General features: G+C 36.9%; 2 protein-coding genes across 3 annotated transcripts; both read right to left on the reverse strand.

Moving 5' to 3' along the window:
- Window positions 1-3203: 3203 nt before the first annotated feature.
- daxx (death-domain associated protein) lies at window positions 3204-16510 on the reverse strand. 2 transcript variants are annotated; one of them, XM_032581360.1, is made up of 11 exons: window positions 16214-16510; window positions 14883-15043; window positions 12833-13276; window positions 12596-12727; window positions 11777-11893; window positions 11437-11668; window positions 10509-10657; window positions 10136-10286; window positions 8334-8850; window positions 8042-8177; window positions 3204-5503 (listed from the first exon to the last, which is right to left on the reverse strand). In XM_032581360.1, exons 2-11 carry the CDS (start codon window positions 15024-15026, stop codon window positions 5444-5446), a joined length of 2082 nt encoding a protein of 693 aa, XP_032437251.1. In that variant the 5' UTR covers window positions 15027-15043; window positions 16214-16510; the 3' UTR covers window positions 3204-5443. The 2 variants fall into 2 exon arrangements, with proteins under 2 accessions (XP_032437251.1, XP_032437250.1); XM_032581359.1 differs by having other exon boundaries at window positions 14793-15043.
- A 727-nt stretch (window positions 16511-17237) lies between these two features.
- On the reverse strand, window positions 17238-23254 carry tapbp.1 (TAP binding protein (tapasin), tandem duplicate 1). Its single transcript, XM_032579866.1, has 8 exons — window positions 23042-23254; window positions 21876-22067; window positions 21469-21717; window positions 20649-21008; window positions 19687-20010; window positions 18061-18162; window positions 17911-17939; window positions 17238-17806 (listed from the first exon to the last, which is right to left on the reverse strand). The coding sequence occupies exons 1-8, from the start codon at window positions 23100-23102 to the stop codon at window positions 17795-17797; spliced, it is 1329 nt and encodes a 442-aa protein (XP_032435757.1). The 5' UTR covers window positions 23103-23254; the 3' UTR covers window positions 17238-17794.
- Window positions 23255-23492: the final 238 nt, after the last annotated feature.

Genomic DNA, 23492 nt, shown 5'->3' on the forward strand with positions numbered 1-23492 from the left:
CTGCAAGACTAATTAGAAATAGAAACATTTATATTACATTCATGTAATATTTCTCCTCTGCTCTCTGCAGCAGATTAAATTCATCTCAGTCAGGCATTTTAATGGATTATTCTAAGATATTTTCCACACAGGTTTGTGATTTTGTGAAGCTTAAATTTGGATGATAACAAAAAATCAAAACTTACATTAATATAAATTGCTGCAACTTTGACCTTTAGGGGGCGACAAAGCAACAGTTTTAACTTTATTACTTTGTTTTTTCAGCTTTAGCACCTTGAAAATAATATTAATAATATTTCTATACATATTTAAATATATGTACTATAAGCAGCTCATAGTTCAGTTTTATTCTGGTGTTTCCTGTTTTGAACAAATGAAGCGATTCTTTAATGTCAGCTGGATGTTCAGGAATGTTCAATAAAGGAAAAAAAGAACTGGTCATTTAGAAGCATAATTTATTATTATTATTTTTTACATCATGTTTCATCTTAACATGTTCTAGTCCAGAAGTTTTTTACATCCCAGTTGATTTTCAGGTCCTGCTTTATGTGAGCATATTTTAAAATATGATATAAATTCATTACAAGTATATGGAAAACATAAGATTAATAAATTTGGTCGTTTTTACACTCATAAATCTGCTTGTTTAAAAATAAATTTCATAAACTAGAATGATTACAATTACAAAACAGCCTACAGTATTTATATTTTACAGGCTGTTTGTTTTGATATTTGGCCAATTAGAGAAAATCTAAGTAGATTCTTGTACCTTGTTTCAAGTACATATTATAGATATTTATAATATAAACTAGATTTTATACATTCTTTTGTGTTTTAGTGCTCTTGTTTTGAACATAATGAATATTTGTTGATCTAAGTGCATTTTGATAGAAAAAGCTGTGATTTGGTTCCTTTTGAGTTGAAGTACTGATTCTGTTATGAAGAGATAATCAGTTTAAACTTTAAAAGGTCTTTAAATTTAAATTTGAAAGATTTAACTAGAGAAAATAAATGTTTAAGCTCTTAGGGAAGGTTTCAAAGTAAGATATTATCTTTATATTTTGAGTTTAGACACAAAGATAAAAACAAATCTGTTGTTTTTTAACACGTATTGAAACTAATCTGATTAAAATGTGAGCTTATCGTTTCCAGCTCCGTTCTCGTAAGTTTATCCTCTCTCTGCTGCATATTTAATGAAACTGTGTTAGAGGATAATAATATGTTTGGTGACATCAGACATTATTATAGTTATTCTGAGTTTTTTGTTTCTATTACAAAATCTGTTTTTCATTATCTTTATCTCATTAATTAATCAGACACCGTTACAGAATCATTAATTTTATTGATACATTTAATAAGACACATTCCAGTGAATACCTTAAGCACTGTCATATTTTAATAATTAGCATGCTAACCACGTCAACAGGAATGAATCTTTTCAGCGGATTTATTTTGTACTTGTAGAGCCAAAATCGTCCACCAGCGGGCGCTGTTTAGTTATATTCAGACCGATTCTCTCAGTCAGAGGAAGCCGCTACATATAAAGACAGAAACACGCTAATATAGTAGAACATATCACACACATATTAACACTAATAGCATATTTAAAGTTTTTCCTTTTTGTGTTTTATATTTTTCTGCCCCTTGTGGCCGTCGCTGGTACTGTTACTACCTGGAAATAGAAATGTGAAGATCAACTTTTCAAAATGTGATTTTTCTTTTTATTAACACTAAACAGAAACCTATTTCATGTGTGAATGAACTATTATTTTTATTTTATAAATGACTTCTGAAGCCTTTGAAGATGCTCTAAGTTTGTGTTTTACCTTCTGTGAAGGTTCGGTTTGGTTTCCACGGTTTGGTCTGAGTGTTGGTGGGATGTGCAGTGGTTCCTCCGTGGTGTTCATCAGAGAGGAAGATGAATGTCTGACATGTTTCTCATGAGTGCAGTGAACCCGTCATGTTGCACCAACACTGTTAACATTTGCATAAAGAGATTAATGTGAGTCATGATTCAAGCACAACACAATTTGTATATTTGGGTGAGAAGTGGAGGAAATTTACTTTGTGTTTGATAAAAATGTCTGCAGCAAAGTCAGATTAAAGTAAAAACTGATATCTCTGCAACACATGGAGTGTTCTAAATGCAGTAACAAAAATATGTATTTAAAATCATAAAGATGATAAAACACCCTGAACCAAAGATAATTTGATCAGTTTCAGGTTAAAGAAACAATCTGAGAATATTTGTGCAGCTTGTTGTCTCTAAGATGTTCTCTTGCAGACAGAGCGCTCACTTCATAAAGCTGAAATCTGCCACTAAAAATCCTAATAAATCATTTCATGTTTTTGTAAATTAAATCCTCTTTTTGACCAGCTGATTGTTGTACAGAAAATCACAGAGTGGAACTAATCATGTAAAATATTCCAGTGCATCAATATTAACCTCTTCCATGTACTGATATTATGGACTAATAAATTATTTAAAATATATATAAATATATATATCTTTGGTCTGGATTGATTTAATCTTTTTTTCTATTAAACTTGGCAAAATCTACTTTCTACCAGAAAATCCTACAGGAACGTTTCTAAAAATCATGAAGCCCAGTTGGGTTACGGTGCTGAATAATCATCCAAGTTCGTCTCTAAACGGCTCAAAATATCCAAAATGAAGGTTTTGGAGTTTAACTGAGTTCTGTTATATTAAACCTGTTGCTTTTGCTTGAAAACTGTAAAATATCACTGAATTAAAGCAATTCTTCAAAGCAGAGCAGGTACATTTTCTTCAGACATATTTTGAATTGATATGAGTTATAACAATTAATTGCATAAAGTATTTTTTCAATTTGAATAAAAAACTCATTGCCAGATATCACAACTGCATGACAGCAGCTGTTGCTGCAACTGCCACCACTTTTCACACAGAGCCGGATTGTTTTGGAAAAGATAAATCAATAAACTATTTTTTACTCAGATTATGTAGTCTGATATAATCTTTAGTTTTAAGAGTAGAAACATTGAAATGGGACAAAAAAAGGGGGAAAACAGCAGAAATCCACCAGAGGGGTGAAAACTTTCTCACACTATTTAAGATGCTCTTATCACTATAATTTACCAATCAATTTTTACATTTTCTTCAAACAACTCCATTGATTAATAAAATATACCACACATTATTTAAGAATGAAAGACACAGAAACTGTTTTATAGCTATTTTTATTATTTATCTTCATATCAAAGTAAAAAAAGGAAAATATTTCACAGTGAATGAAAGGACATTTGTCTGGACAGAGGAGGAGAGTCTGTAGAAACACAACGATTCACATCCTTAAACTCTGAAAAGAGTTTTTACCCCCAGAAAGAGAAATTCACCTGCAAGGTAAAATCTAATCAATAAGTTTTTAATCCTGGGATAGAAAACCTGAAGACATTCGAACCCACCAGCAGACGCACAACAGCAGATTTAAAAATGACATTTTATTCATCGGGTTCTGAAAATGCAAAGTGCAAAACTCTTTCAAAAATATTCCAGAGATAAAAAAAACACACAAACCAGAAAGTTCAGTTCTTTCAGCAGGACAGAATAAAAACACTGAATAATAAACAATAAAGCGATTTCTGATGATAGGGGGAAAATGTTTAACGTTTGGTAAAAATAACAGGTACTGATGAATATTTTTATACCATCTGAGATCTTTAACTGAGTTTTAATAATGATTTAGGCTTCATTTAGATAAATAAACCATCATTTAGCTTAAGTTAATTAAGTCTAAAATGTGATTTCTGCTGCCTTCATTCAACTAATGAATGTTTTCAGTTTCTCTGTTTTTACTGGACAAAAAAATCCAGCAATTTTTATTAATGAGGCTGAAGAAGGTTTTAATTTTAACTCCCCAAAAAAGAAACTAAACCTCTGGAGATTTAATGTCTAATTTGCATAGAGCTAAAGGATCATGTGGGATCAACAGGAAATGTAAATTGTTACTTTCCATCTGTTAACCAGATTTTTAGCAATATTTTATGCAAAGCATCCAGGAATAATTAATTTAATTAACTAAATTGTTTTAATTAATTAAAAATTAATTTTTTACATGTTGGTGTAAAAACATTCAGCTACAAACCACCGTCAGCAGGTGGCAGTGTTGGCTACTTTAATGCTCTGAGTGTTGGCTGCAGAAGGGAAAAGAACCACGTGGTATTCGGGTCATTGCTGACAGAAACAAAAGTGTACTTTCCAGGAAAAAAAATAATGAATTTTGAGATTAAACCCAGAAATTTTCTTGAAAAAAAGGTTGAAAATTTACAAGAAAAAAAAAAGTCAGATTAATTTGAAATTTTCGTTTATTTCTAGAAAATTTCTGGGTTTCAAAAGTCAAAAATTTGCAAGAACAATTCAGGAATTCTGACGTGAATCTCAGGAATGTTCTTGGAAAAAGACATGGGAAAATGTTCCTAGAAAATTTCCCAGGTCTAAAATTTGGACTTTCGAAACTCCAAAAGTCCATTTCCAAGATTTTTCTAGAATTTAGAGATTCGACTCAAGATTCCAGATTTTTTTCTAAAAAATGTTCAACTTTTCAAACTCAGAATGTCCTTGTTTTTCTTAGAAAATGTCTGAGATTAATCTCAAACTTTTTGAATATATTCCTTTTTCTCTACTGTAGAGAACTGTAGAGGCCCTAACAGGCCATCGTAGGCAAGACATAAAAACAAGCTGAAAAAAATAATTTGAGAATATCCCTTCATGTTAGTAAATATAATTTTTATTAAACAATCAGTTGCTTCCATAGATTGTGTTACATCTTTAAACTTGATTTTTTTTTTATGTGCTTTTACGCATTTTTAAAGGGAGAACCAATAGAGGGAGAACAGAGTCTGAAATCTACAGCAATTTAAAAATGTAATTGAAATATTTGATGGAAAAAAAGGAAATTTTATTGTTTTGGTCTTTTAGGGCGAGCTTTCAGGAAGCTGTTTATAGACTGTGTGGTAAAATCTGCTTTTAAGGGCCGAGAGGAAAAGGAAAAATGAGACTGTTACGTATTTCTGCTGCTGCGTCAAACATCTGAGCAATCAGTTTGTCGCCTCAGCAGCACAAACAGGAAATCAGGAAAATATCAGAAATATTTTTATACAAACCCAAACCCGCCTGTTGTCTGCAGAGATAACGTAGAAAATGTAAACAGACGAGCTGCTCCCTGAACTGAGCTCCTTCAAGGAGGAAAACTCAACATGTCCGACCGTTCAGCTCATCATCCTGAAACGTCTTCTCCACCACAGCGTCAGCTGGAGGTCTGCGGTGAAAACCCACCAGAGAGCGCCCCCTGCAGGCAGAAAACAGAAACTGCATCCTGGTCATCGTCTTGTTCCAGTTCTCCAGGGTCAGCAGAGGTCAGCCCATTTTCAGGAAGGCCGTTGGAAAATCAACGTGTTCCTGTTTTCAGTCCGAGTCCGACAGGACGATGATCTCGTCTGGGTCGCACTGAGTCGCAACGTTAACCTGAAAACAGATGAGACAGAAAAAAATATTTATAAGAAACAGATTCAAGATGAAAACATGCAAAGTTTTAAATATAAAATCTGGAATTATTTCCATCTGTTAGACTTTCTGTTGAACATGAACATGAAGTTTCTTCACTCTGTAACGACATTAATCTGGATTAATCCACAACTAAATTATTTCATTGAGCATTTTTACGTCCAGACTGAGAGAACAAGAGATTAATTCTTTAAATTGTGACTGTTTTTAATAACTATTCAATTTTGTAACTACTTGTAGTTGTTGTGTAACCCTTTCTCTTTTAATCTCACGGGATTTTCCTGGTTAAATAGAAGGTAAAATAAAATAAAAATAAATATAATGAGCTAGATGATACGGACTCAAAAAAGGTAATTTGCTGAAAAAACAACATGTCAGAGCAGATATTAAACCAAAACTGTACAAAAATATCTACATTTTGCATTAAAATTAAAATAGCCTTTGTCTAAACTTTTAGCTTCACCTGATTAAAATTCTGCTAAAAAAAAAAAGATTATTCAGACACTCCAACAACTAGCCAACCGATCAGGGAAAAAAGGAACTGAATTGTATTTCTAATGTACAAAATGGTTTAAATAGATTTAGAAAAAAATCAGCAGAATGTGATTTCATGAATCAATTATAAAATAATAATTAGTTGGGTTTTTTTTACCCCTCCAGGGTTTTTTTTTGTGGGCTCTAGTGTCCCTTAAATGACAGCAGGCTGACAGGAAACGGGGAAGACATGCGGCAAATATCATCGGGTCCGGGAGTCGAACCCGCGACGGCGACTCAAGGCCTCCAAATATGGGTCGCGCTAACCATTACGCCACCACGGCACGCCCAAAATAAGAATTAGTTGCTGCTCTGCTGAGTGTTGCTGTTAGAGCTGTGAGGTGTTCACTGACTTAGAAAAAATGTGTTTTTGCAGCTCCTAGCTGTTTGATCCCAGACTGCATGTTTACAAACTGATTATTCTCTAATTTTGTCTCTTTTTGGTCACTTTAAATTGTAGAAACTGAAACACCAAGGAATGAATCTATAAAATCAAAGCTACAACCCACATTTCTATGAAAGAGGAATTTTAAATAAAAGCAGGAATCTATAAACCTTGTAGTAAAATACAGTCATCGGCTGCTTGTCTGCTGGTTTCTCTCTCATAACAGTGACAAGAACATTTGAGAATGGGAGCAAATTTATCTGAATTGAGTCAAACGAAGAATTAGAGCAGAAATGGAGATAAACAAACAGATCTAAAGCTGTAAAAATTTGATAAAATATGATTTGATTGAATATTTTTATCTGAGAAACTCCAGCATCTGTCAGTGAAATGTGACAAAGATGCAGCTCTGTCTGATCCCTGTGTAGAGATAGAGAAAACTATCAGCCGTAATCTGGAGGTAAATGGGTAATTTGGCAGCTATTGCCTCCTTCAATGACTCTGCAGAATCAGCAGCTGTTTATCAGCAGCAACACAAACTCAGTCTGGGTCGATAAGATGATTCTGGGAGGTTCTGGACTCAGAGATGGAACAGAACCAAACATGAAGGCTGTGAAGCTGGCAGACCGACTGTGTGAAAAGAAGCAGAACCACTGGAGAAACTGTAGATGTGAAAACTGTCCAAGACTCAGAGAAAACTCCAAGTGAACCAGAACCGATCTGGTCTGTTTCCTGGTCCAGAAGAACCAGATTAAATGTAAACACAGATGCTGTGATCTAAGCTAATAAAACACAGAGAATGTAATCCTGTTACTATTTCAGGCACTAAAAGTTGCATGGAAGGATCCATGCAACCTTCAAGATGTCTTAAAGGTTCCTGTAGCTTTAAAAAAAAGACGTGCAGCCTCTACCCACAATGCAACCCGGCTACAGGAAGGTGTTTGACTCGAGCTGGGAGGAAACACCTGCTATCTGAGTCGAATCGAGGTTTGATCACGTTCAAACGTAAACAAACCGCTCTAGAGTTCGACTGGTACCACAAGGAGACGACCTCCTCCAAACGGTCCAGACTAGAGCTGGACAATATGGCTGAAAAACGAATCACCATGTAATCATTTTATATCAGTCAATATCAATAATTACTGATCAGTTTTTTGTTTTAAATACTGTGAAACTGGCGGCGTGACCTTTCCTGGTTGGTCCAGTTTTCAGGCCTTGTTGTTTATTTCTAAGGAGTTTTGAGGCGAAACATTAAACTGCTGCTGTCCAAGTTACTCAGCCTGTTACTCACTAAAAGATAGAAAAACTGCAGTATGATGGCGTCTGTCTGCTGCATATCAGCTCTGATTTCAGCTCAAATCAATACCACTATTAATATGATTAATAAAATTATTTTGACTGATTCTTCCTAACAAATATATTCCATTTTGTTATTAAAATAAATAAAATTGATCTCCTGACTCAGTGAGTTACTGTGTAAATTAATCATGATTTCTACATTGACCAGGCTGTATGTGAAGTTATGAGTCTTTGTTTCTTTGTTTTCCTGCGTTTTTTCGTTACATCGTCTGTTTCTGCACCTTGTTCTTCTTGGGCGGCGGCGTCGACTGAACGCTGACGGTCGGGTTCTTAGTGAGAGTGTCGAGTACAGACGATTCCTCCTTCTGTGGAGAACCGCAGCAAATAACGCCCATGTCCAGAGGGATGTCTGCGTTGCTGAGGAGGAGGAGGAGGGATGAAGAACAAAACGTAGAGAATCAGAAGTGAATAAAATAAAGTGTCGCTCAAGTTAAAAACATTTTCCTGACAGATTACTCTCAATGATTCCTAAGATTTAAATACTTCTGGTCCATCTTCATCCTGCGGTTCTACCTGTCATAACTCATCTTCTGCTTTGTGCTTCTGGAGTTTGATGACATCACTTCCTCCCTCTTCCTCTTCAGGCTCCTCGTGGTTCTCGGGCTGGGAACCGGAGTCGTGCCGTTGGTCGTCTGCGTGTTGCTTTGTTCCACTGAGACGGTTTTTTGTTCCGGCGAAGGATTCCCATTGGTTACGGCTGCTGCAGGGGATGATGGGAGATCTGTGGGCTCATCGGCTACAGCAACGCCTGACACCTGATTGGACGAGTCCTCGGATTGCCGCGGAGCCGCTGGGCTCCCATTTGACGACGGCAGCTGTTCGTCGGTCTGCATGGACTCTGATTGGCTGGGGCTGTCTCTGGGCGACCGGACGTCGGACATCGGGGAGATCTGAGTTTCATCGGACGCCGGATCGTCTTCATCCTTTGTGCTTCCTGTCTCCTCCAACGTTTGATCCTCTTTGTTGTCAGCGTCGTCGCCGGCTTCGTCTGCCTCGTTATCGTTGTCTTCCTCATTATCATCATCGTCATCTACAGAGAGAAGTGTTTTAAAGTGATTGAAGGGAATCACAGTAAATCATTATAAAAGCGTATTTTGAACACCTTTCAGAATGAATTGTTTTTTTAATCCAATGGCTGCAAACAGATTCCCAATTATAAAATAGTATCTCTTTGAAAAGCATTAGTAGAACCTCCTGTGCAACCAACAAAGAAGCAGCAAGTGGTTTCTGGATGGTAAGTCTTTTCCAGCAGCCATTGTACAACACATACAGCCATAAAAACAAAGGGCCAAACCTGCTGGAGATCCACTGCAGTTGCTCGGTAACGGCACAGCATCCATCAAACATGAATTAACAATAGGGAGATTTTTGCTCGTTTTCCAGACACCAAAAACATTAACTAACTGCTAAAAACAGCCGGACTGATTTCAGAAGCTGTAGAAAAACAACTGGAAGTACAAAAATGTGCAAAATGTGAGTTTTGCATAACAGGTCCCCTTTAATTAACATCTTTCTTCCACCAAGTTTCACAAACTTTAAATACATAAATTTTTGTGAATAAAATGTATGAAAACTTCACAGTTTTGAAAATCTTTGTCAAACAATAAAATGCAATTATACTTCAGGAAAACAGTAATTTTCCTGTTCTTTACTCTTTCATACAAACCAAAAAAACTAAAATATAATTTCAGAGTTCTGCTGATGTCCTGCAGGTAAAGCAGATATATATATATATTTATATATATATTTATATATATATATATTTGTCTTCTACATGGATCTATGATCTCATGTTTTAGAAACCACCTAAAATAGCAAAGATTCCCCTTTATATGTGTTACAGTAAAAAATGGGGAAGTGTAACAAAAATGCTGCCTTTAACGGGTCGATTAGAGAAAAAGTTTAATCAGAAAAAAGGGAAGAAGTGGAAACTGAAAATGAAAACAAGATAAAACCTCACTGTGAAAATACGAATCAATTTGCCTAAAGAAACAATTTGTTCCTAAAGTTGACAGAATTAATAACTGATCTAGAACCTTCATGCAGATTCCTGCAGGATGAAACTACAACCTTTATGGTTACAGAAGTTTAAATAATCATATCAAGCTTTCAAGCTGCCAAAATTTGATTCAGTGAAAAATGATTCATTTTAAGTTAAAATTATGCACTGAAAAGAATTAATTAAAAACTGCCCATGACATCATGCATTTACCGATACTGAATATGACTTATTGTCTCTTCATGCAGTAAAATGTGCATCAGATCATTTCTCTGATCAGTCCAGATCTAATCTAAAGCTCCAGTAGAAATCATACCTGCGCCGTGCTGCTGAGTGCTGGCCTCGATCTCGTCCTCTATGTCCGGGTCTGACGATTCATCCTCATCCTCATCCTCTTCCTCATCCTCCTCATCCTGAGCCACTCCGTTTGTCTGCTTGGTCTTTGATTTCTCTCCCACTTTTTGATTCTGGAAATAGAGTAGATTCAATTATCTCCTGGATTTAAATTTAAATTAGTTTTTGAACTAGTTCATATTTTTCCATCTTTATGTATCTAATCAATTATCAGACAAAAACACACACTATGCTTGATCTTAGAGTTATTACAGCATCTTTGTCATAAATCCAAAAGTTTGTTCCGATGAAAAAGTTCCAAACTAATTTGGAAATGTTCATGTTTCCTCCTTCACCTCCTTGTCCATCCGGAGCTTCTCCTTGTCCACCATGTCCTGCTCCACAGCGTATTTATTGATGACTTCCTCCAGACGGGACAAAGCAACTACCCTGTTGGAGCGCAACTTCTTCAACAGAGCCGGGTCCATCAGAGCCGGGTCCGTCGCTGCGGAAGGAAAGAGAGGAAAGAAAAAGAGGATGAAAGGAAAAGGACACGTTTTTAAAAAAAAGCAAAACAACAATAATAAATATGCTTTTCAAATGCTTTCATTTGAAGTAGTGGTCATTTTTAATATTACACATAGAGACACTGGATTTCATATATTGTGCAATCAGTTCAAGAGTATCGTGACATTAAAAAGTGTCAGCATGACCTTTACTGCTGTCACTGCTTCCTTGTTGCAACATAAGTCTGAGATAGAATCATTTGGGTTGAGCAAGTCAGATAAAGATTCAATTTCCTCTGCAGAAATTGCATTTTACCAAAATATTTATAAATGGAATGAGTAGAAAATCATTTGAAAATATAAGAAAAATATAATCTTTGATGGATTAATTTGCTTTGAATCAAAACTGTTCAATCAGAGAATAACTTTTTCTTTTATTGGGATTTTATTATTTGCTGGTGCAGATTATTTTCCAAATGATTTAGATGCATCTAGACATTCACTGAACTACTGCTGAAAGGGTTAACAATTATATCAGATCTTCTTATCAGGGATATAAATACTCAAAGTGATCCCTCACAGACAAATAGTTTGCTCTGACAACACACTAATAACACAACCCTAATTCTTAAACACTTACTGTTGCTAATAAAGGCATTTCTGGCCATAACTATAACTAATTTCTTTATGGAAATTGTGATTTAAACTCAGTTTCTCTCCGTTGTGCTGATATGAAAAAAGAAACACCCAACGTTGCTTCTTCTTCTCCGGGTCTCACCAGGCTTGTAAGTGTCTGTGAGGCGCGAGCCGAAGTTGTAGACCAGGTCCAGGTGGCGCCGCTCCTGCACGCGTTTTCCCGTCTCCGTGAACGCCTCCCGGGCGACCTCTTCCCGCTGCTCCGCGTTCAGACAAAGGCCGTGGCGCTTGTTTGCTCGCACCACCTGATGCAGGATGTCTGAGTAATTTGGAGGTTTGTTGTGCGTCCCTGGGCTGTTGATGAAGCGCTCAATCTGTGCAGCACAAACTGGACCGTTACTAATGGAACTGGGATTATAATCCAGGTTATCAGTGACGTTTTGTAGGATTTCTACTGGATGAAATCATTTAAATCAGCTCACCCTTTTGTTGATTTCTGGGTAGCGGGTTCCGGTGTATCTGATCCTCTGTTCAATCACTCGGCCTGTTAGTGAGCCGCAGCCTTTCAGTTCACACAGCTTTTCATAAATCTTCATCATCTACAGAAGAAAAAAAGATGTTAGTTTATTTAAAACATCGATTTAAGGTTCAGACTGCAGGCAAAGGCAAACCAAACCCTGTTTTGGCCCAGATAAAACCAACATCCGACTTGTCATGGCAGTCTGACCCAATTATAAACTTTTCAACCCCCAAAGCAAAATCCTGTTTCTGCCACTTCTGATTATTTTTATGTCACTGATGTGAGACAAACTTCTGCACCAGAAGAAGCCAGACAATCTGGACGTAAACAATGGCTGAAAATTATGATTATGAACTTATGAAAGAAGTTTGTTTTACTAACAATCAGACCACTCTTGGTTCTTCTGACTATACATTCAAACAGATTTCCCTGTAGAAGTTACAGTCGATGCTCCACAAAAAGCTGCTGCTATTAGTTGTGCTTCATGTTTATTAGATTCTTACATCTTGTTATGATCTTGTGACGATACTGTTGGCTCCCATTGCTCAACAACTTTCGAATCAATCCATAAACAGCTCCATACATTATTGATTCCATAAACAATGTGCTGGTGTGTGATGTAAACAATTTTCTTCTGCTCATGCTGGTCACTTTGAACGTCAATCGTTCACACAGAAGCCAGATTATGGTTAGATTTAATTAGTAGTATGACCAACCATACAAAAAATCTGATTTTAGCAAAACAAAATCTGTGAGTGAATCTGTTGAAATGTCTGCAGACCTTCCGTTTGAGTTTGTGCTCCTGGATGTAGGTGGAGTTCTCCGTCTCCATGTCGTCTAAGCTGAGCTCCACCTGCTGCAGCCGGTAGATCTCATCGTTGTAGAGCTTCAACAGGTTCTCCAGGTACGCAATCTGAAATTCAGACATACACAAAAACAATCCATTTCTTTTTTGCTGTTTTTATTCACTTTTCTGAAATAAAAAGGTACTTCATGCAGCCATGTTGACAGATCTGACCTGTTTCCTTAGCGCTCTCCTGGCTTTCCTGTCAGCTTCTGGATTTTCCTCTCTGGTTTCCCCTGGATCTCCTGAGGTGGTAGGCTGCTCCTTTTCCTCTGACTGAACACCATCTTCCTCCTCCCCTGTCCCACCTTTCCTCTTATCTTTGCTTTTGAGCGATGCGGAGGTAGACTGATGACTTCCTGATTCAGAAGCAGAGGGCTCCACCTTGCTGAGGGTCTGCCTCTTCTTCACGGAGTGCTGCTTCAACATGGTGCACAGTTCGTTAATGTAGACAAATGTTTTGCCGACGTTGCCCTGAGCTCGAGTCAGACATTGACCCAGAGAGTTCCTGAACTCCACGGAGCAGAGGTAGTCCGGACAGGCCTTGCTGTGTTTGGTTTGGAGGAAGGTCAGGACCTCTGGGCACTCGTTGGTGAGAGGAGTGCAGTGCTGCACAAACTGGAGCAAACAGGAAGGAAAGAACATGAGAACTTTAATTAAACAAAATTTTTAAAAAAAACCCTCCAGGGGTTCCAGTGTCCCTTATATGAAAGTAGGCTGACAGGAAAGGGGGAAGGAGAAGGAGGAAGACATGCTGTAAATGTCGCCGGGTCCGGGAATCGAACCCGCGACGGCCGCGTCGAGGACTCAAGGCCTCCAAAAGTGGGTCGCGCTCAATTAAACAGATTTTTAAAATTCAATTATTCAAACTCATTTTCACTTTGGGCCACTTCAAGATCATGAATTTCCTTAAAGGGGACGGCGGTGGGAGAATATATTAATAAAACAATTAAAACAGTTAAAATATTTTAGTATTCTCTTTATTCAATGAGTATTTCTTAAACTGAATAATATTTAAAATCCTTTTACATTGATGCAATTTGACACTATGCAAAGAAAAACTCATTTGATTTGACTGATAAAATAATACCTAAGAACCCAACTGTTATCTTAAATTTCTAGAAACAATGGCCACATAAACTAAATGATGTAAAATGGAGCACAGCAGTTTAAAAAGTTTGGGGTTTTAACCTAGATTTCCTCCTGTGTTTAAGAACTCTGTCAACGTCCTGATCAGAACATGGATTTTCCTCAGAGAGCTGCATTTAAATATGTTAGAATGACAAATAGATGGAAATTATGCAAAAGGTTAGCTATGGAATAGAGCTGCATGATATTGGCCATGTTAATAAAAAACATAACTGAGAACTACCAAACTACAATAAAAGTTTTTAGATACCACATGTTTCTGATCTCCAGTAATATTGTTGGTGATTCTTTTTGTTTAATGCAGCAGAAACTGTCGTCAAGACGTTCTGGTAAAATCAGTAAAGAAACTAAAAGTAATGTTTTTCTTTTCTAATATATCAGATGTAGCAGGAAGCAGCTTTTTCAATCAATCGTGTCGTTGAGATGGAAATAATAAGTTTGTCTGCAATTAACCAAAAGCTGAATTCACAAAGAAATCGTCACCGCAACAATTTTTATATTGGATGTTGTCCTAATATCCTGCAGGCCAAATATGGAAAACACTGTTTCATTTACAGGAAGTAAAAAAAGACAGATGAGGTGAGATGAAGGCGGTTTTTGTTTGCATTCACAGTGAAAAGGATCTCTAAGTAGAATGCACATATCACTGTTAATAAAGTTCAACAGCTTTACAAATAATGAAACTCTTTACACACACATTTATATATTAACATGTTACATAGTGATGTTTTATTAAAGAGCTGGCTGGAAAAACAAACAGCTTTTAGACTTTTGCTCTAAACTGCTGGCCCACCAGAACCTCTTATTAAAAACAGAATCTCATAATATAAATTCTAATAAATTATATTATTCTTTTTTACTATTTACAAGCAGTGTTCAGTGGCAGCTGTTCTACTTTCGTTATGTGTCGGTATGATGACGATAAAGGAAAAAATTAAACCTCCATGGTGAATAAAAACTAAAGTATTTCTAACATTTTTCTCACCTCGTCAAACAGCTTCTGGTTCTGGACCTGCAGAGCTTTTGTACTCTTCTTCGCTAAGCTAAAAGGTGACGGTGCGATGTGGGTTTGTACCAGATGCTGATTTTTAGGTGGTGACACATTTTTGGCCCGAAGCTCAGATGATGAAGGTTGAGGTCGCTGCTCTATGTCGGTATTATCATCGTCATCGTCGAGGACTATGATCTTATCGGCCATCGAGGCAGGAGCCACCGCCATCTAAGTACTGAATGGTTCTGCATCCAGGAAAGGAAAGAGTCAGAAAATTATCAACACAACAGTAAATGCAAGATGCCAAGTAAGCATCATATTATTGAATTCAATAACAGGCTGAAAATAGGTTTATTTAGAAAAAGACAACAATGATGGCACACTTTGTCCATCCTACTGTGTATTTATTGTAATTACTAAACAAAACAGACTGTCAATATAGTTCATACTGTCAATTTTTAGATAAAACCTTTAAGAACTAACATTACTAAATAACTCAATAAGAGGGAAAAAACATAAAAGCTTAAAGTTTTTTAGTTTAAAGGCAGTCTATTCTGTGCTGCTTTATTGTACAGTAACTTACATAGCTGTTATAGGTAATTTAAATCACATCTAAACTGACCATAAAAAAGGCAGAACATTCATGGAAGATAACTTGTTAAACATTATAAGGCAACATCTAAGAGCTTTATGAGACAAATCTAAATTTTCTGCCATATTTTTTTAGTTTTCAGTGCAGACAGAGACATAATCCCGAGCATTTGAGCTCTTAAAACAAAAATAAAATGTGATTTTATTACTGAATTTTTTAATTTGGACAAAAACAGACACAATAAATATGCATGCTTTGTAATTCCTTATTTCCAACTGGATTCAAACTACCAACTCTATGAAGGAACCTGCAACCTGATTGGTGCATCTCCTAAAATATTTATTCTATGAAGGCAGCAGCAAAAAGAATTTAAACTAAAATGTACACCTTATCTTAGCTCAAATAACTACAGGAAATTAAAAAGAGTAAATATAATAGATTGATGTAAAACAAGATGCAACTTGTGTGAATCTCTATGCAGTTAATTACTCAATTTCAACAATTTTCAAACTCGGTATGCTGCAGAAACATTTTCTTTGCTTTTATAGAGACATCAAAAGTTAATTTGGTTATGGAAATTTAAAATGGTTTATAAGCTGTTTACTCTGGGAGCTACAACTAATTAAATATTTCTGTCAGAACGACAGTGAAGTCAATAATAACACCAGAGACAGTTATATTAAACAGTCCGATACTGTTGAAGAACAATAAGAAACAGAAACTTTACTAAATAGTGAAACTGGTAGAAGACTTAAAGGAAACCATTAACTAGATAAATGTGCCGATGATAAAGCTCGTTTAGGACATATTATAATGCACTCACCTGCTACTTGGGAGCTGCTTGAGATGACAATAAACGCAGAAACCGCTTCCCAGCACAAAATAAGAAAGCTCCTAGTTAGCTCATATTAGCATTAGCAGCTAGTTAGTATTTTAACATACTCTGGCAGAGAGCCGGTACTAAACTACAAAAATCCTGTTGATATTTGTGTATTGTAGAGTTAACTAATAAAATAAATACACAATATAATATTTAAATCCCATCAGAATTGCTACACTTACACACACTGCTTGTAAACTTGGCTATGTTGTCAAGTCGAGACCCGCTAAACTACAGCAAACATCCAAGGCTCTGATTGGTGGATAGATCAAACACGATGAGTAAAGTGGCCCGTTATTGGACGGATGAGTAGAAGGGGCTGTTATTCTGCGAGTTCTATTTGGGGTTTCATTTCGTTGTAAACGTGCTTTACTGACACCTGCTGGAGAATGCAAGGAACAGCACACCAGCTGGTAAATGTAAATATAATATATTTCGGCTAAATAAAGTTTTAATTCAGAACAAAAAATATCCAATTAACTTTTTAGCGTTGCATCTAAGCTGAAAATACGTTAAAAAAATTCACACATTATTCTTGACCTTAATATATCAGATAGAATGGCAGATAATTTTACTTTTTTGTAAAATCTTAAAGGATTTTTCTGTTCTGATTAGAAGTCAAATGAGTCACTTTAGCTTGTCACTTTAACACGCAAAGACCTGCAGCGTTTGAGTTATAAGTTTTAGACTTTTATTTTCTCTGAACATTGCTGTCTTAAATGTCTCCCATTTTACTACTTTTTCTATGTAGAATGATGGACCTGTAATATACATCTATACCTCATGCTAATATATTATTCACAGAAGTATTTCACTTTATTTTTGAAAATGTTGTCTTTGTTTAAAACATGACTGTCATTGTGTCTTAAATGAAACTTTGCAAATTCATGACAGCAACATCACCATACACTTTATGCTGCATTTAATCTCTAAAGGCTCAAACATGAAAGACTGGAAATTAGACAAGTGGTTGTTTCAAAAAACTTTTATTTCAGAGAAAATGCAGAATTCAACAACAGCGAAAGTTTCCCTGAATTAAAATGATGGACTCTGTTTGTATTCTTCACATTTCTTCAATCAGATCATGATGCTGCACTCAGCCGGTTGGAGCGTCAGTCAGAACCAACAAAATCAACATCATGTTATAAACTGAAGACAACCTTCAGCTGGTGACTTTATTCACCAAATGAAGCTGAAAGCATCGATCTAAATTACATTTTCCTTTGTGGCCAATTTCCAGTGTTTGTAACAAACTCAAAAAATAAAGGAGAATTTTTTGTCAAATATATACATACAAATGTTCAACCATGAAGAGGTTTTTTTCCCCCAAACAGGAAATTCATACCACAAAACGTTAGAAATATACAAGCATTAAATTCTGCACAGATGTACCACCAGGCTGCAGGATGTGAAAAAGAGAAAGAGTAATCTGCATGAAGACGTGGAGCTGCTGCTAAAATCTCATCAAGGTTTTAAAAGTTTCATCGGTTCAACAAATTTCTAATCAGTCGATTTCTGTCATCTTTACTTTTCTTTCTGTAAGAAGCAGAAAAACTTGGTCACACCATGGAGAATAAAACAGCTGCTGAGGCATGTGGAAAAATATACATTTTATAAAAACATGTTCTAAATTTTATTACCTTGTCTTCTCCATCAGCTTTATTTGACCCTAAAAGCAGAAAATAAATACATTAAAATCACCAAAGGATTCTGAAAATTGGAATTAGCTGCAAATAAAAAAGTAAAACTGCTTTTTATTTTATTCAAGTAGCAGAAAACCGTTTTTCTACCTGATCCAGTAAAACTCCAAGAGACAAACTTGATGAGTCCGTAGAGAACCAGCGCCACACCGACCATCGCCATGGAGTCCTCGATGGAGGGGCTGCTGAACCCTGAGGAGAAGAAAAAACACAAAATATATTTAAATCCAAACTGATTTTCTATCTGCAAGATGGCGCAGCTCTGCTGTGACAGGAAGAGGGATTCCTCATGCTTTTGTATTGATGTTACTTTTATGTATTTATGGTTTTTATCGTTTTTGAAGTATTGTTCTAACTGTTGTACTGCAACCTCGTTCCTGCTTCCTAGATAAGTTTCTGCTTTGGGAAACTAATAAATTATCTTATCATGTTAATTAAGTTTTTAAACAGTTTAATTTATCTTTAATTGTCTAAATGTTAGTGGACGTTAATAATTAGTAGTAATAAATTGTTTTCTGTTCTGAAAACCAAACAGACCTCACACCTACGTATATTACGAAGCCAAACAGAGAAACTGTGTGTGAAGATCATCAGCTTGTAGAATCGCCTTTAGCAACATTAACTCTGAATAGTTTGATTCTGTCAGTTTCTAAAGGGATTTTCAGATATTTGTCTTTAAAATATGTTTTTAGTTCATTGATATTTGCAGCCATATTTCTGAACAGCTCTCTTCAGATCCCAACACAGCATTTCAATAAAACTGAGGTCTGGACTTTGACTAGGCACCTTGGTTCTTTTCATTGTCAGCTGTTCTTTGTTCCTGTTTGCTGGACCATTGTCCATCTGATGGCTCAGTTTGGCCCAATCTTCAGCTTTACCAGTCCTCTGGCTGAACAATAGCCAGCCTCCACCACCGTGCTTCACAGCTGATATGAGATATTAGTGCTGATATTCTCTGTTCTTTGATCAAAATTCTCCATGTTGGTCTCATCTGTCTAAAGGACATTGATGTAAAAATGTTTAGGTTCAACTAGATGCAGCTCTGCTAACCTAATTGTGCGGCCAAATTGTTTTTAAAGAGGAACTTTCTCCTCCAATCCTTCCAAACCCTCCATACTTATTCAGCTTTTTCTAATTGTTTTGTAATTACCTATAAAACTAAACATCGTAAATCTAGTTGATTGAATATTGCAACTATGGCTGAATTCACAGGAATATCTACTTCATTTAGGAAAATGTTTTTAATGGTCTTATTAACCTTCCCTGATTGATGAACAGCAACAGTTGCTTTTCTGATGCGTCTACAGAGATAATAACGCTGCAGATGACCAGTCAATCAACGCATTTGATATTTTTCTTGTGTTAAGTGTTAATAAAGAGCAGAAGAATCATTTTTATCTGATCAAATAGCTCAGCACACTCAAAATCTTACCAAGTATGTTTGGTCTAGTTTCTAGTGGAAATATTTCAGCACAGTTGAAATGAGACAAACTGACTTACATGGAAAAATGTGTTGCTATAAGTGAAATAATCTGCCAATGAAGCTTTTATACCAATATTAAGAAATGATTGTCATAAAAGAAGCTCATATCTGGCTGAAAAGTTCCTTGTAAGTTAGTTTCATCTGAAGTGTGCTAAGATATTTGCACTAGAAGTTGGACAAAAATACTTAATAAGATGTTTTATTTTAATGTATACGTTTCTCCAAGTTTTTACCGATAACGTTGAGGGTCATGCTGGCCCGTCGAGTTCCTCCTGCGTGAGCCGCCACACAGGTGACCTCTCCTCCTCGGCCCAGGTCCAGTTTGGACGTGTCCAGCTCCAGCCGGCTGCTCTGGCTGTAGGTGCCGTCCCAGGCCTGCCGGTGTCCCGACATCCTGCCTGATCCCAGAGATCTGGACTTCCCGTCGGCTCCTTTAAACTCCCAGCTCATCTCCAGAGGGAGCGGAGCGAAGCCTGACGCTTCACACTGGAGGTTCAGAGTCTGACCCGGAACAGCGAGGGGCAACGGGGAAGGATGGATGGAGAGAGATGGAGGCTCTGGTGGAGAGGAGAGGAGAGGAAGGAGGGGATTTTTATTTAAATGTTTTAAGAATATTTCCACTAGTGCTGTCAATCAATTAAACCATGTAATTACATCATACTCCAGCGCTGCGATTAATCAGAATCAATCGCTTTGCTTAACTTTGAAAACTTAAAATATAAAAATAAAAGATTTCAAAAAATGTTTAAAAGAATCTCACATTGTCTCAAACTAAACATCTCAGTTTTCCAGATTTCCAAATTCAGGAACGTTTAAAAGAAGTCATTTTGCTTTTAAAATTGTTGACTGCTGAAACTTTGAACATTTAAAGTTTCTGAGATTAATCTCAAAATTTGAGTATTTTGGCAGAAATTTACTCCATCTTTTTTTTTTCTATCTACAATGACCGCAATACGCTGCAGCGTGTTTGTGACTCTGCATTGTTGAACACAGTATAAGACCATTTAACACTTTGCTTTTAACTAGGTGACCCTCTTAGGGACGATTAAAGCCCTAAAAGGGCATCATTCGTATTAATGCAGATTAATATGATTAATCTGTAACATTAATGTAACATTAACACATTAAACCTTTCAGAATAATCACATGCATTAACAGCATTAATGTCTGTAAACTGTCCAGGTGTTTCCCTCACCTATGATCTCCAGCTCCATCGCCACCTGAGCCAGCAGGTACGGCAGGTAGATGGTGCAGATGTACGTCCCAGAGTGTCGGACCTTAGCCTCCTCCAGAACCAGGGAGGCGTTTCCTCTCTCATGCAGAGCCTCAAAGTCCAGAAACGCTCCGGTCTCATGAGTGTCAGCCAGGCGGTCCAACTTCCCGTCGTAAGCCAGAACCAGCCGGCCGTCCCCTCTGGTCTGGTACCGCCACTCCACCGCAAAGCCCGACGCGGACAGAGGAGTGGACGGGTCGACCCAGAAGTTGCAGTCCAGAGTGACCGGTTCCCCGAGTCTGGACTTGGCTGACATGGTTCTGCTGGTGATGCTCAGGATTACTGGGGAACAAGAAGCTCAAATGAATCAGACAGAACTAAGAGGGGAACCATGAGACCACTCAGACCACTGCACAAAAACTTCATAATGGAGAAAAAAGGATCATTAAAAAGTTGTTTGCAACTACAGTACTTGTAGTCTATAGTAATTCAATATTTTTTACTTTAAGTTGATAAATAAGTTTAACAGAGTTAGCATAAAGGTGCTAACAACAGAATTGTATACAGCTAAGCAAAACAAGCTAATTGTGTTGCTAGAAAAATCAGCCTGTTTCGTAGGTCACAGTTACAAACTATTGAACATTTTTCACATGCTAAACGGATCAATGAGTTTTGTTTGGGTAAATAAATAGCTTCAATTGTCATTGAAGTTTTTACCCACTGTTCATTATAATCTAAGTTTGCATATAGTCTGTTCTCCCTAAAAACAAAAATCTAGACTGGTGATGAGGAAACTGGTTACCGTGGTGTTCTTTAGTTCCTGTTGGAGCTCTGGAGATGGTGGAGACGCCCAGCTGCTGGTCCAGGCCCTGGAAGGAAGCCGAGAACCAGTCGGCCTGCAGGTAGACGGGGCTGAGGGCCGACTCTGTCAGGGAGGCGACCCATTTGAGGCTGGACGGCTGCGGCAGGAACGGGTTGATCTCACACTGCGGCTTCTGGATGGAGCCTCTGGGGGGGTTGAGAGAGGCGTGGCAGAGGTTGGCAGAAGGGTCTGAGAGCGGAGGAGAAAAAGACTCAAGGTTAACGAAAAGCAGCTGGAAATCTGCTCAGAACATTCAGGTTTGATCTCAGTGGGAAGATATTCTTATTGTGTTCATAAATAAACCCCGAATATTTCATTAGGATCCTTTTTATTAGGTTTGAACTGACCTGTTATAGCATAAACTCTGCTGGGGTCGATGTCGGTCGCATCGCTCTGGCTTCCTGCTGCTTCACTCTGTTTGTCGGTCCTGATGTGAAGCAGAGATTTCTCCTGCGTTGTGGCTCCTGTCAGTCCTCCTCCTCTGCCTGGTTTCTCCTGAACGAACCAGCACTCCATCACTGGACAGGTGCAGCTGCAGCCTTCACACAACAGATTTAACAATCAGTTAAGACACAGCAAATATAAATATAGTCTAAAGGAATAAAGAGCATGTTTTTGTAGCTTTTTCATTTGAGCAAACCTGTTGCAGCTTTAAAAATACATATATCTATTAAAACAATGTCTTTGATGTGCAAATCTTTGTTTACATCTTATTAGTTGGTTGATAAATCAATAAATACAAAAACTGTTTTTGTAAAAATCTTTGGTAGAGTAAAATTGCTGTTAAATTTAGGAGGAAACATTGTCTAACTTGGTTAGTTGAAAAACTGGTCAATAGATGAACTGTAGATTAATAGCTGTTAGAGGCAGTCCCTGGGGGGAAACTGCAATTACAGATATTATCAGCTATAATCTTTTCCCAGTAATGAAAGCTGACCTTCAAAAAGAAAAGTAGCAGTGCAATTCTCTCCAGGCCAAAATTTATTCCTTTCGGTTTTCACATATTCCTAATCCCACTAAGTTATCCAAATTTTTTCTGTTCAAAATAAAATTAATTAATAAAATAATTTCTGAAGACTTTTGCTTTGGGTGAACAGATAAGGGATTTTTTTTAGCAGTAATGGACGGTGAAGGTTGCACTCCAGACTCTATTTATAAATACTTAATTTTACAAATTAGTTACATTTAGAGCAAAAAGAGAACTCCAGAGTCATTCATTTGAGGTTTATTCAAATTTTGGGAGCGTTGAGCCAAATTCGGCAAACATATGGATCTCTATTAAACATTAAGGCGTTGGTCATTTTATTGAACTTTCCCGTTTGGGTTGCTTTGCACTAGAAACTACTTAAACTGTTCTGCATTTCTTAGAATAAAGTGAAGTCAGCCGAAGCTCGGTTTTGAATGAAAATGTGCTTGTTTATTATGTCCAGCTAGTGCATCCACAGATATATTTTCATGTTTCCTGAAATATATTAGGACAGTAAATCAGCAGAAATTACATTGTTTAGCTTACCTTGGATAAAGCCGATGAAGGCGATAATAGACAGTTTATAAATTGCAGAAAAGTCCGTCATGATTGCCCTTTCTTTCTTTGCTCTCCAGTCTCTTTCTTTACAACCAACACATGGAGTAAAATAGATTAAATGGCTGGTTTTCCCCCTGAAAACCCAGCAGCAGCATTTTCACTTTCACTTTGCTGACAACGTCAGCTAGCTTGGGACAAATAAACACTCACATTATATTATATTATTACAAATAATTACATTTAAATACGACTCATAAAAACTAAACGGAAACTAAATCAAGAAAAATAGATAGACATAATCCCCATTTTATAGTTGACTCTTGCAATAATTATACATGGACATAAAGCAGTTCTTAACGCCACCACTAGAGGGCGACTTTACCCCAGAAATAAGTTCGCAGTAAATTCCGCTTGGGTCGCGTTCCGCACTTTCGCCTTT

The sequence above is a fragment of the Xiphophorus hellerii genome, chromosome 13 (assembly GCF_003331165.1).
Source record: "Xiphophorus hellerii strain 12219 chromosome 13, Xiphophorus_hellerii-4.1, whole genome shotgun sequence".
In the NCBI taxonomy this organism is placed as follows: domain Eukaryota; kingdom Metazoa; phylum Chordata; class Actinopteri; order Cyprinodontiformes; family Poeciliidae; genus Xiphophorus; species Xiphophorus hellerii.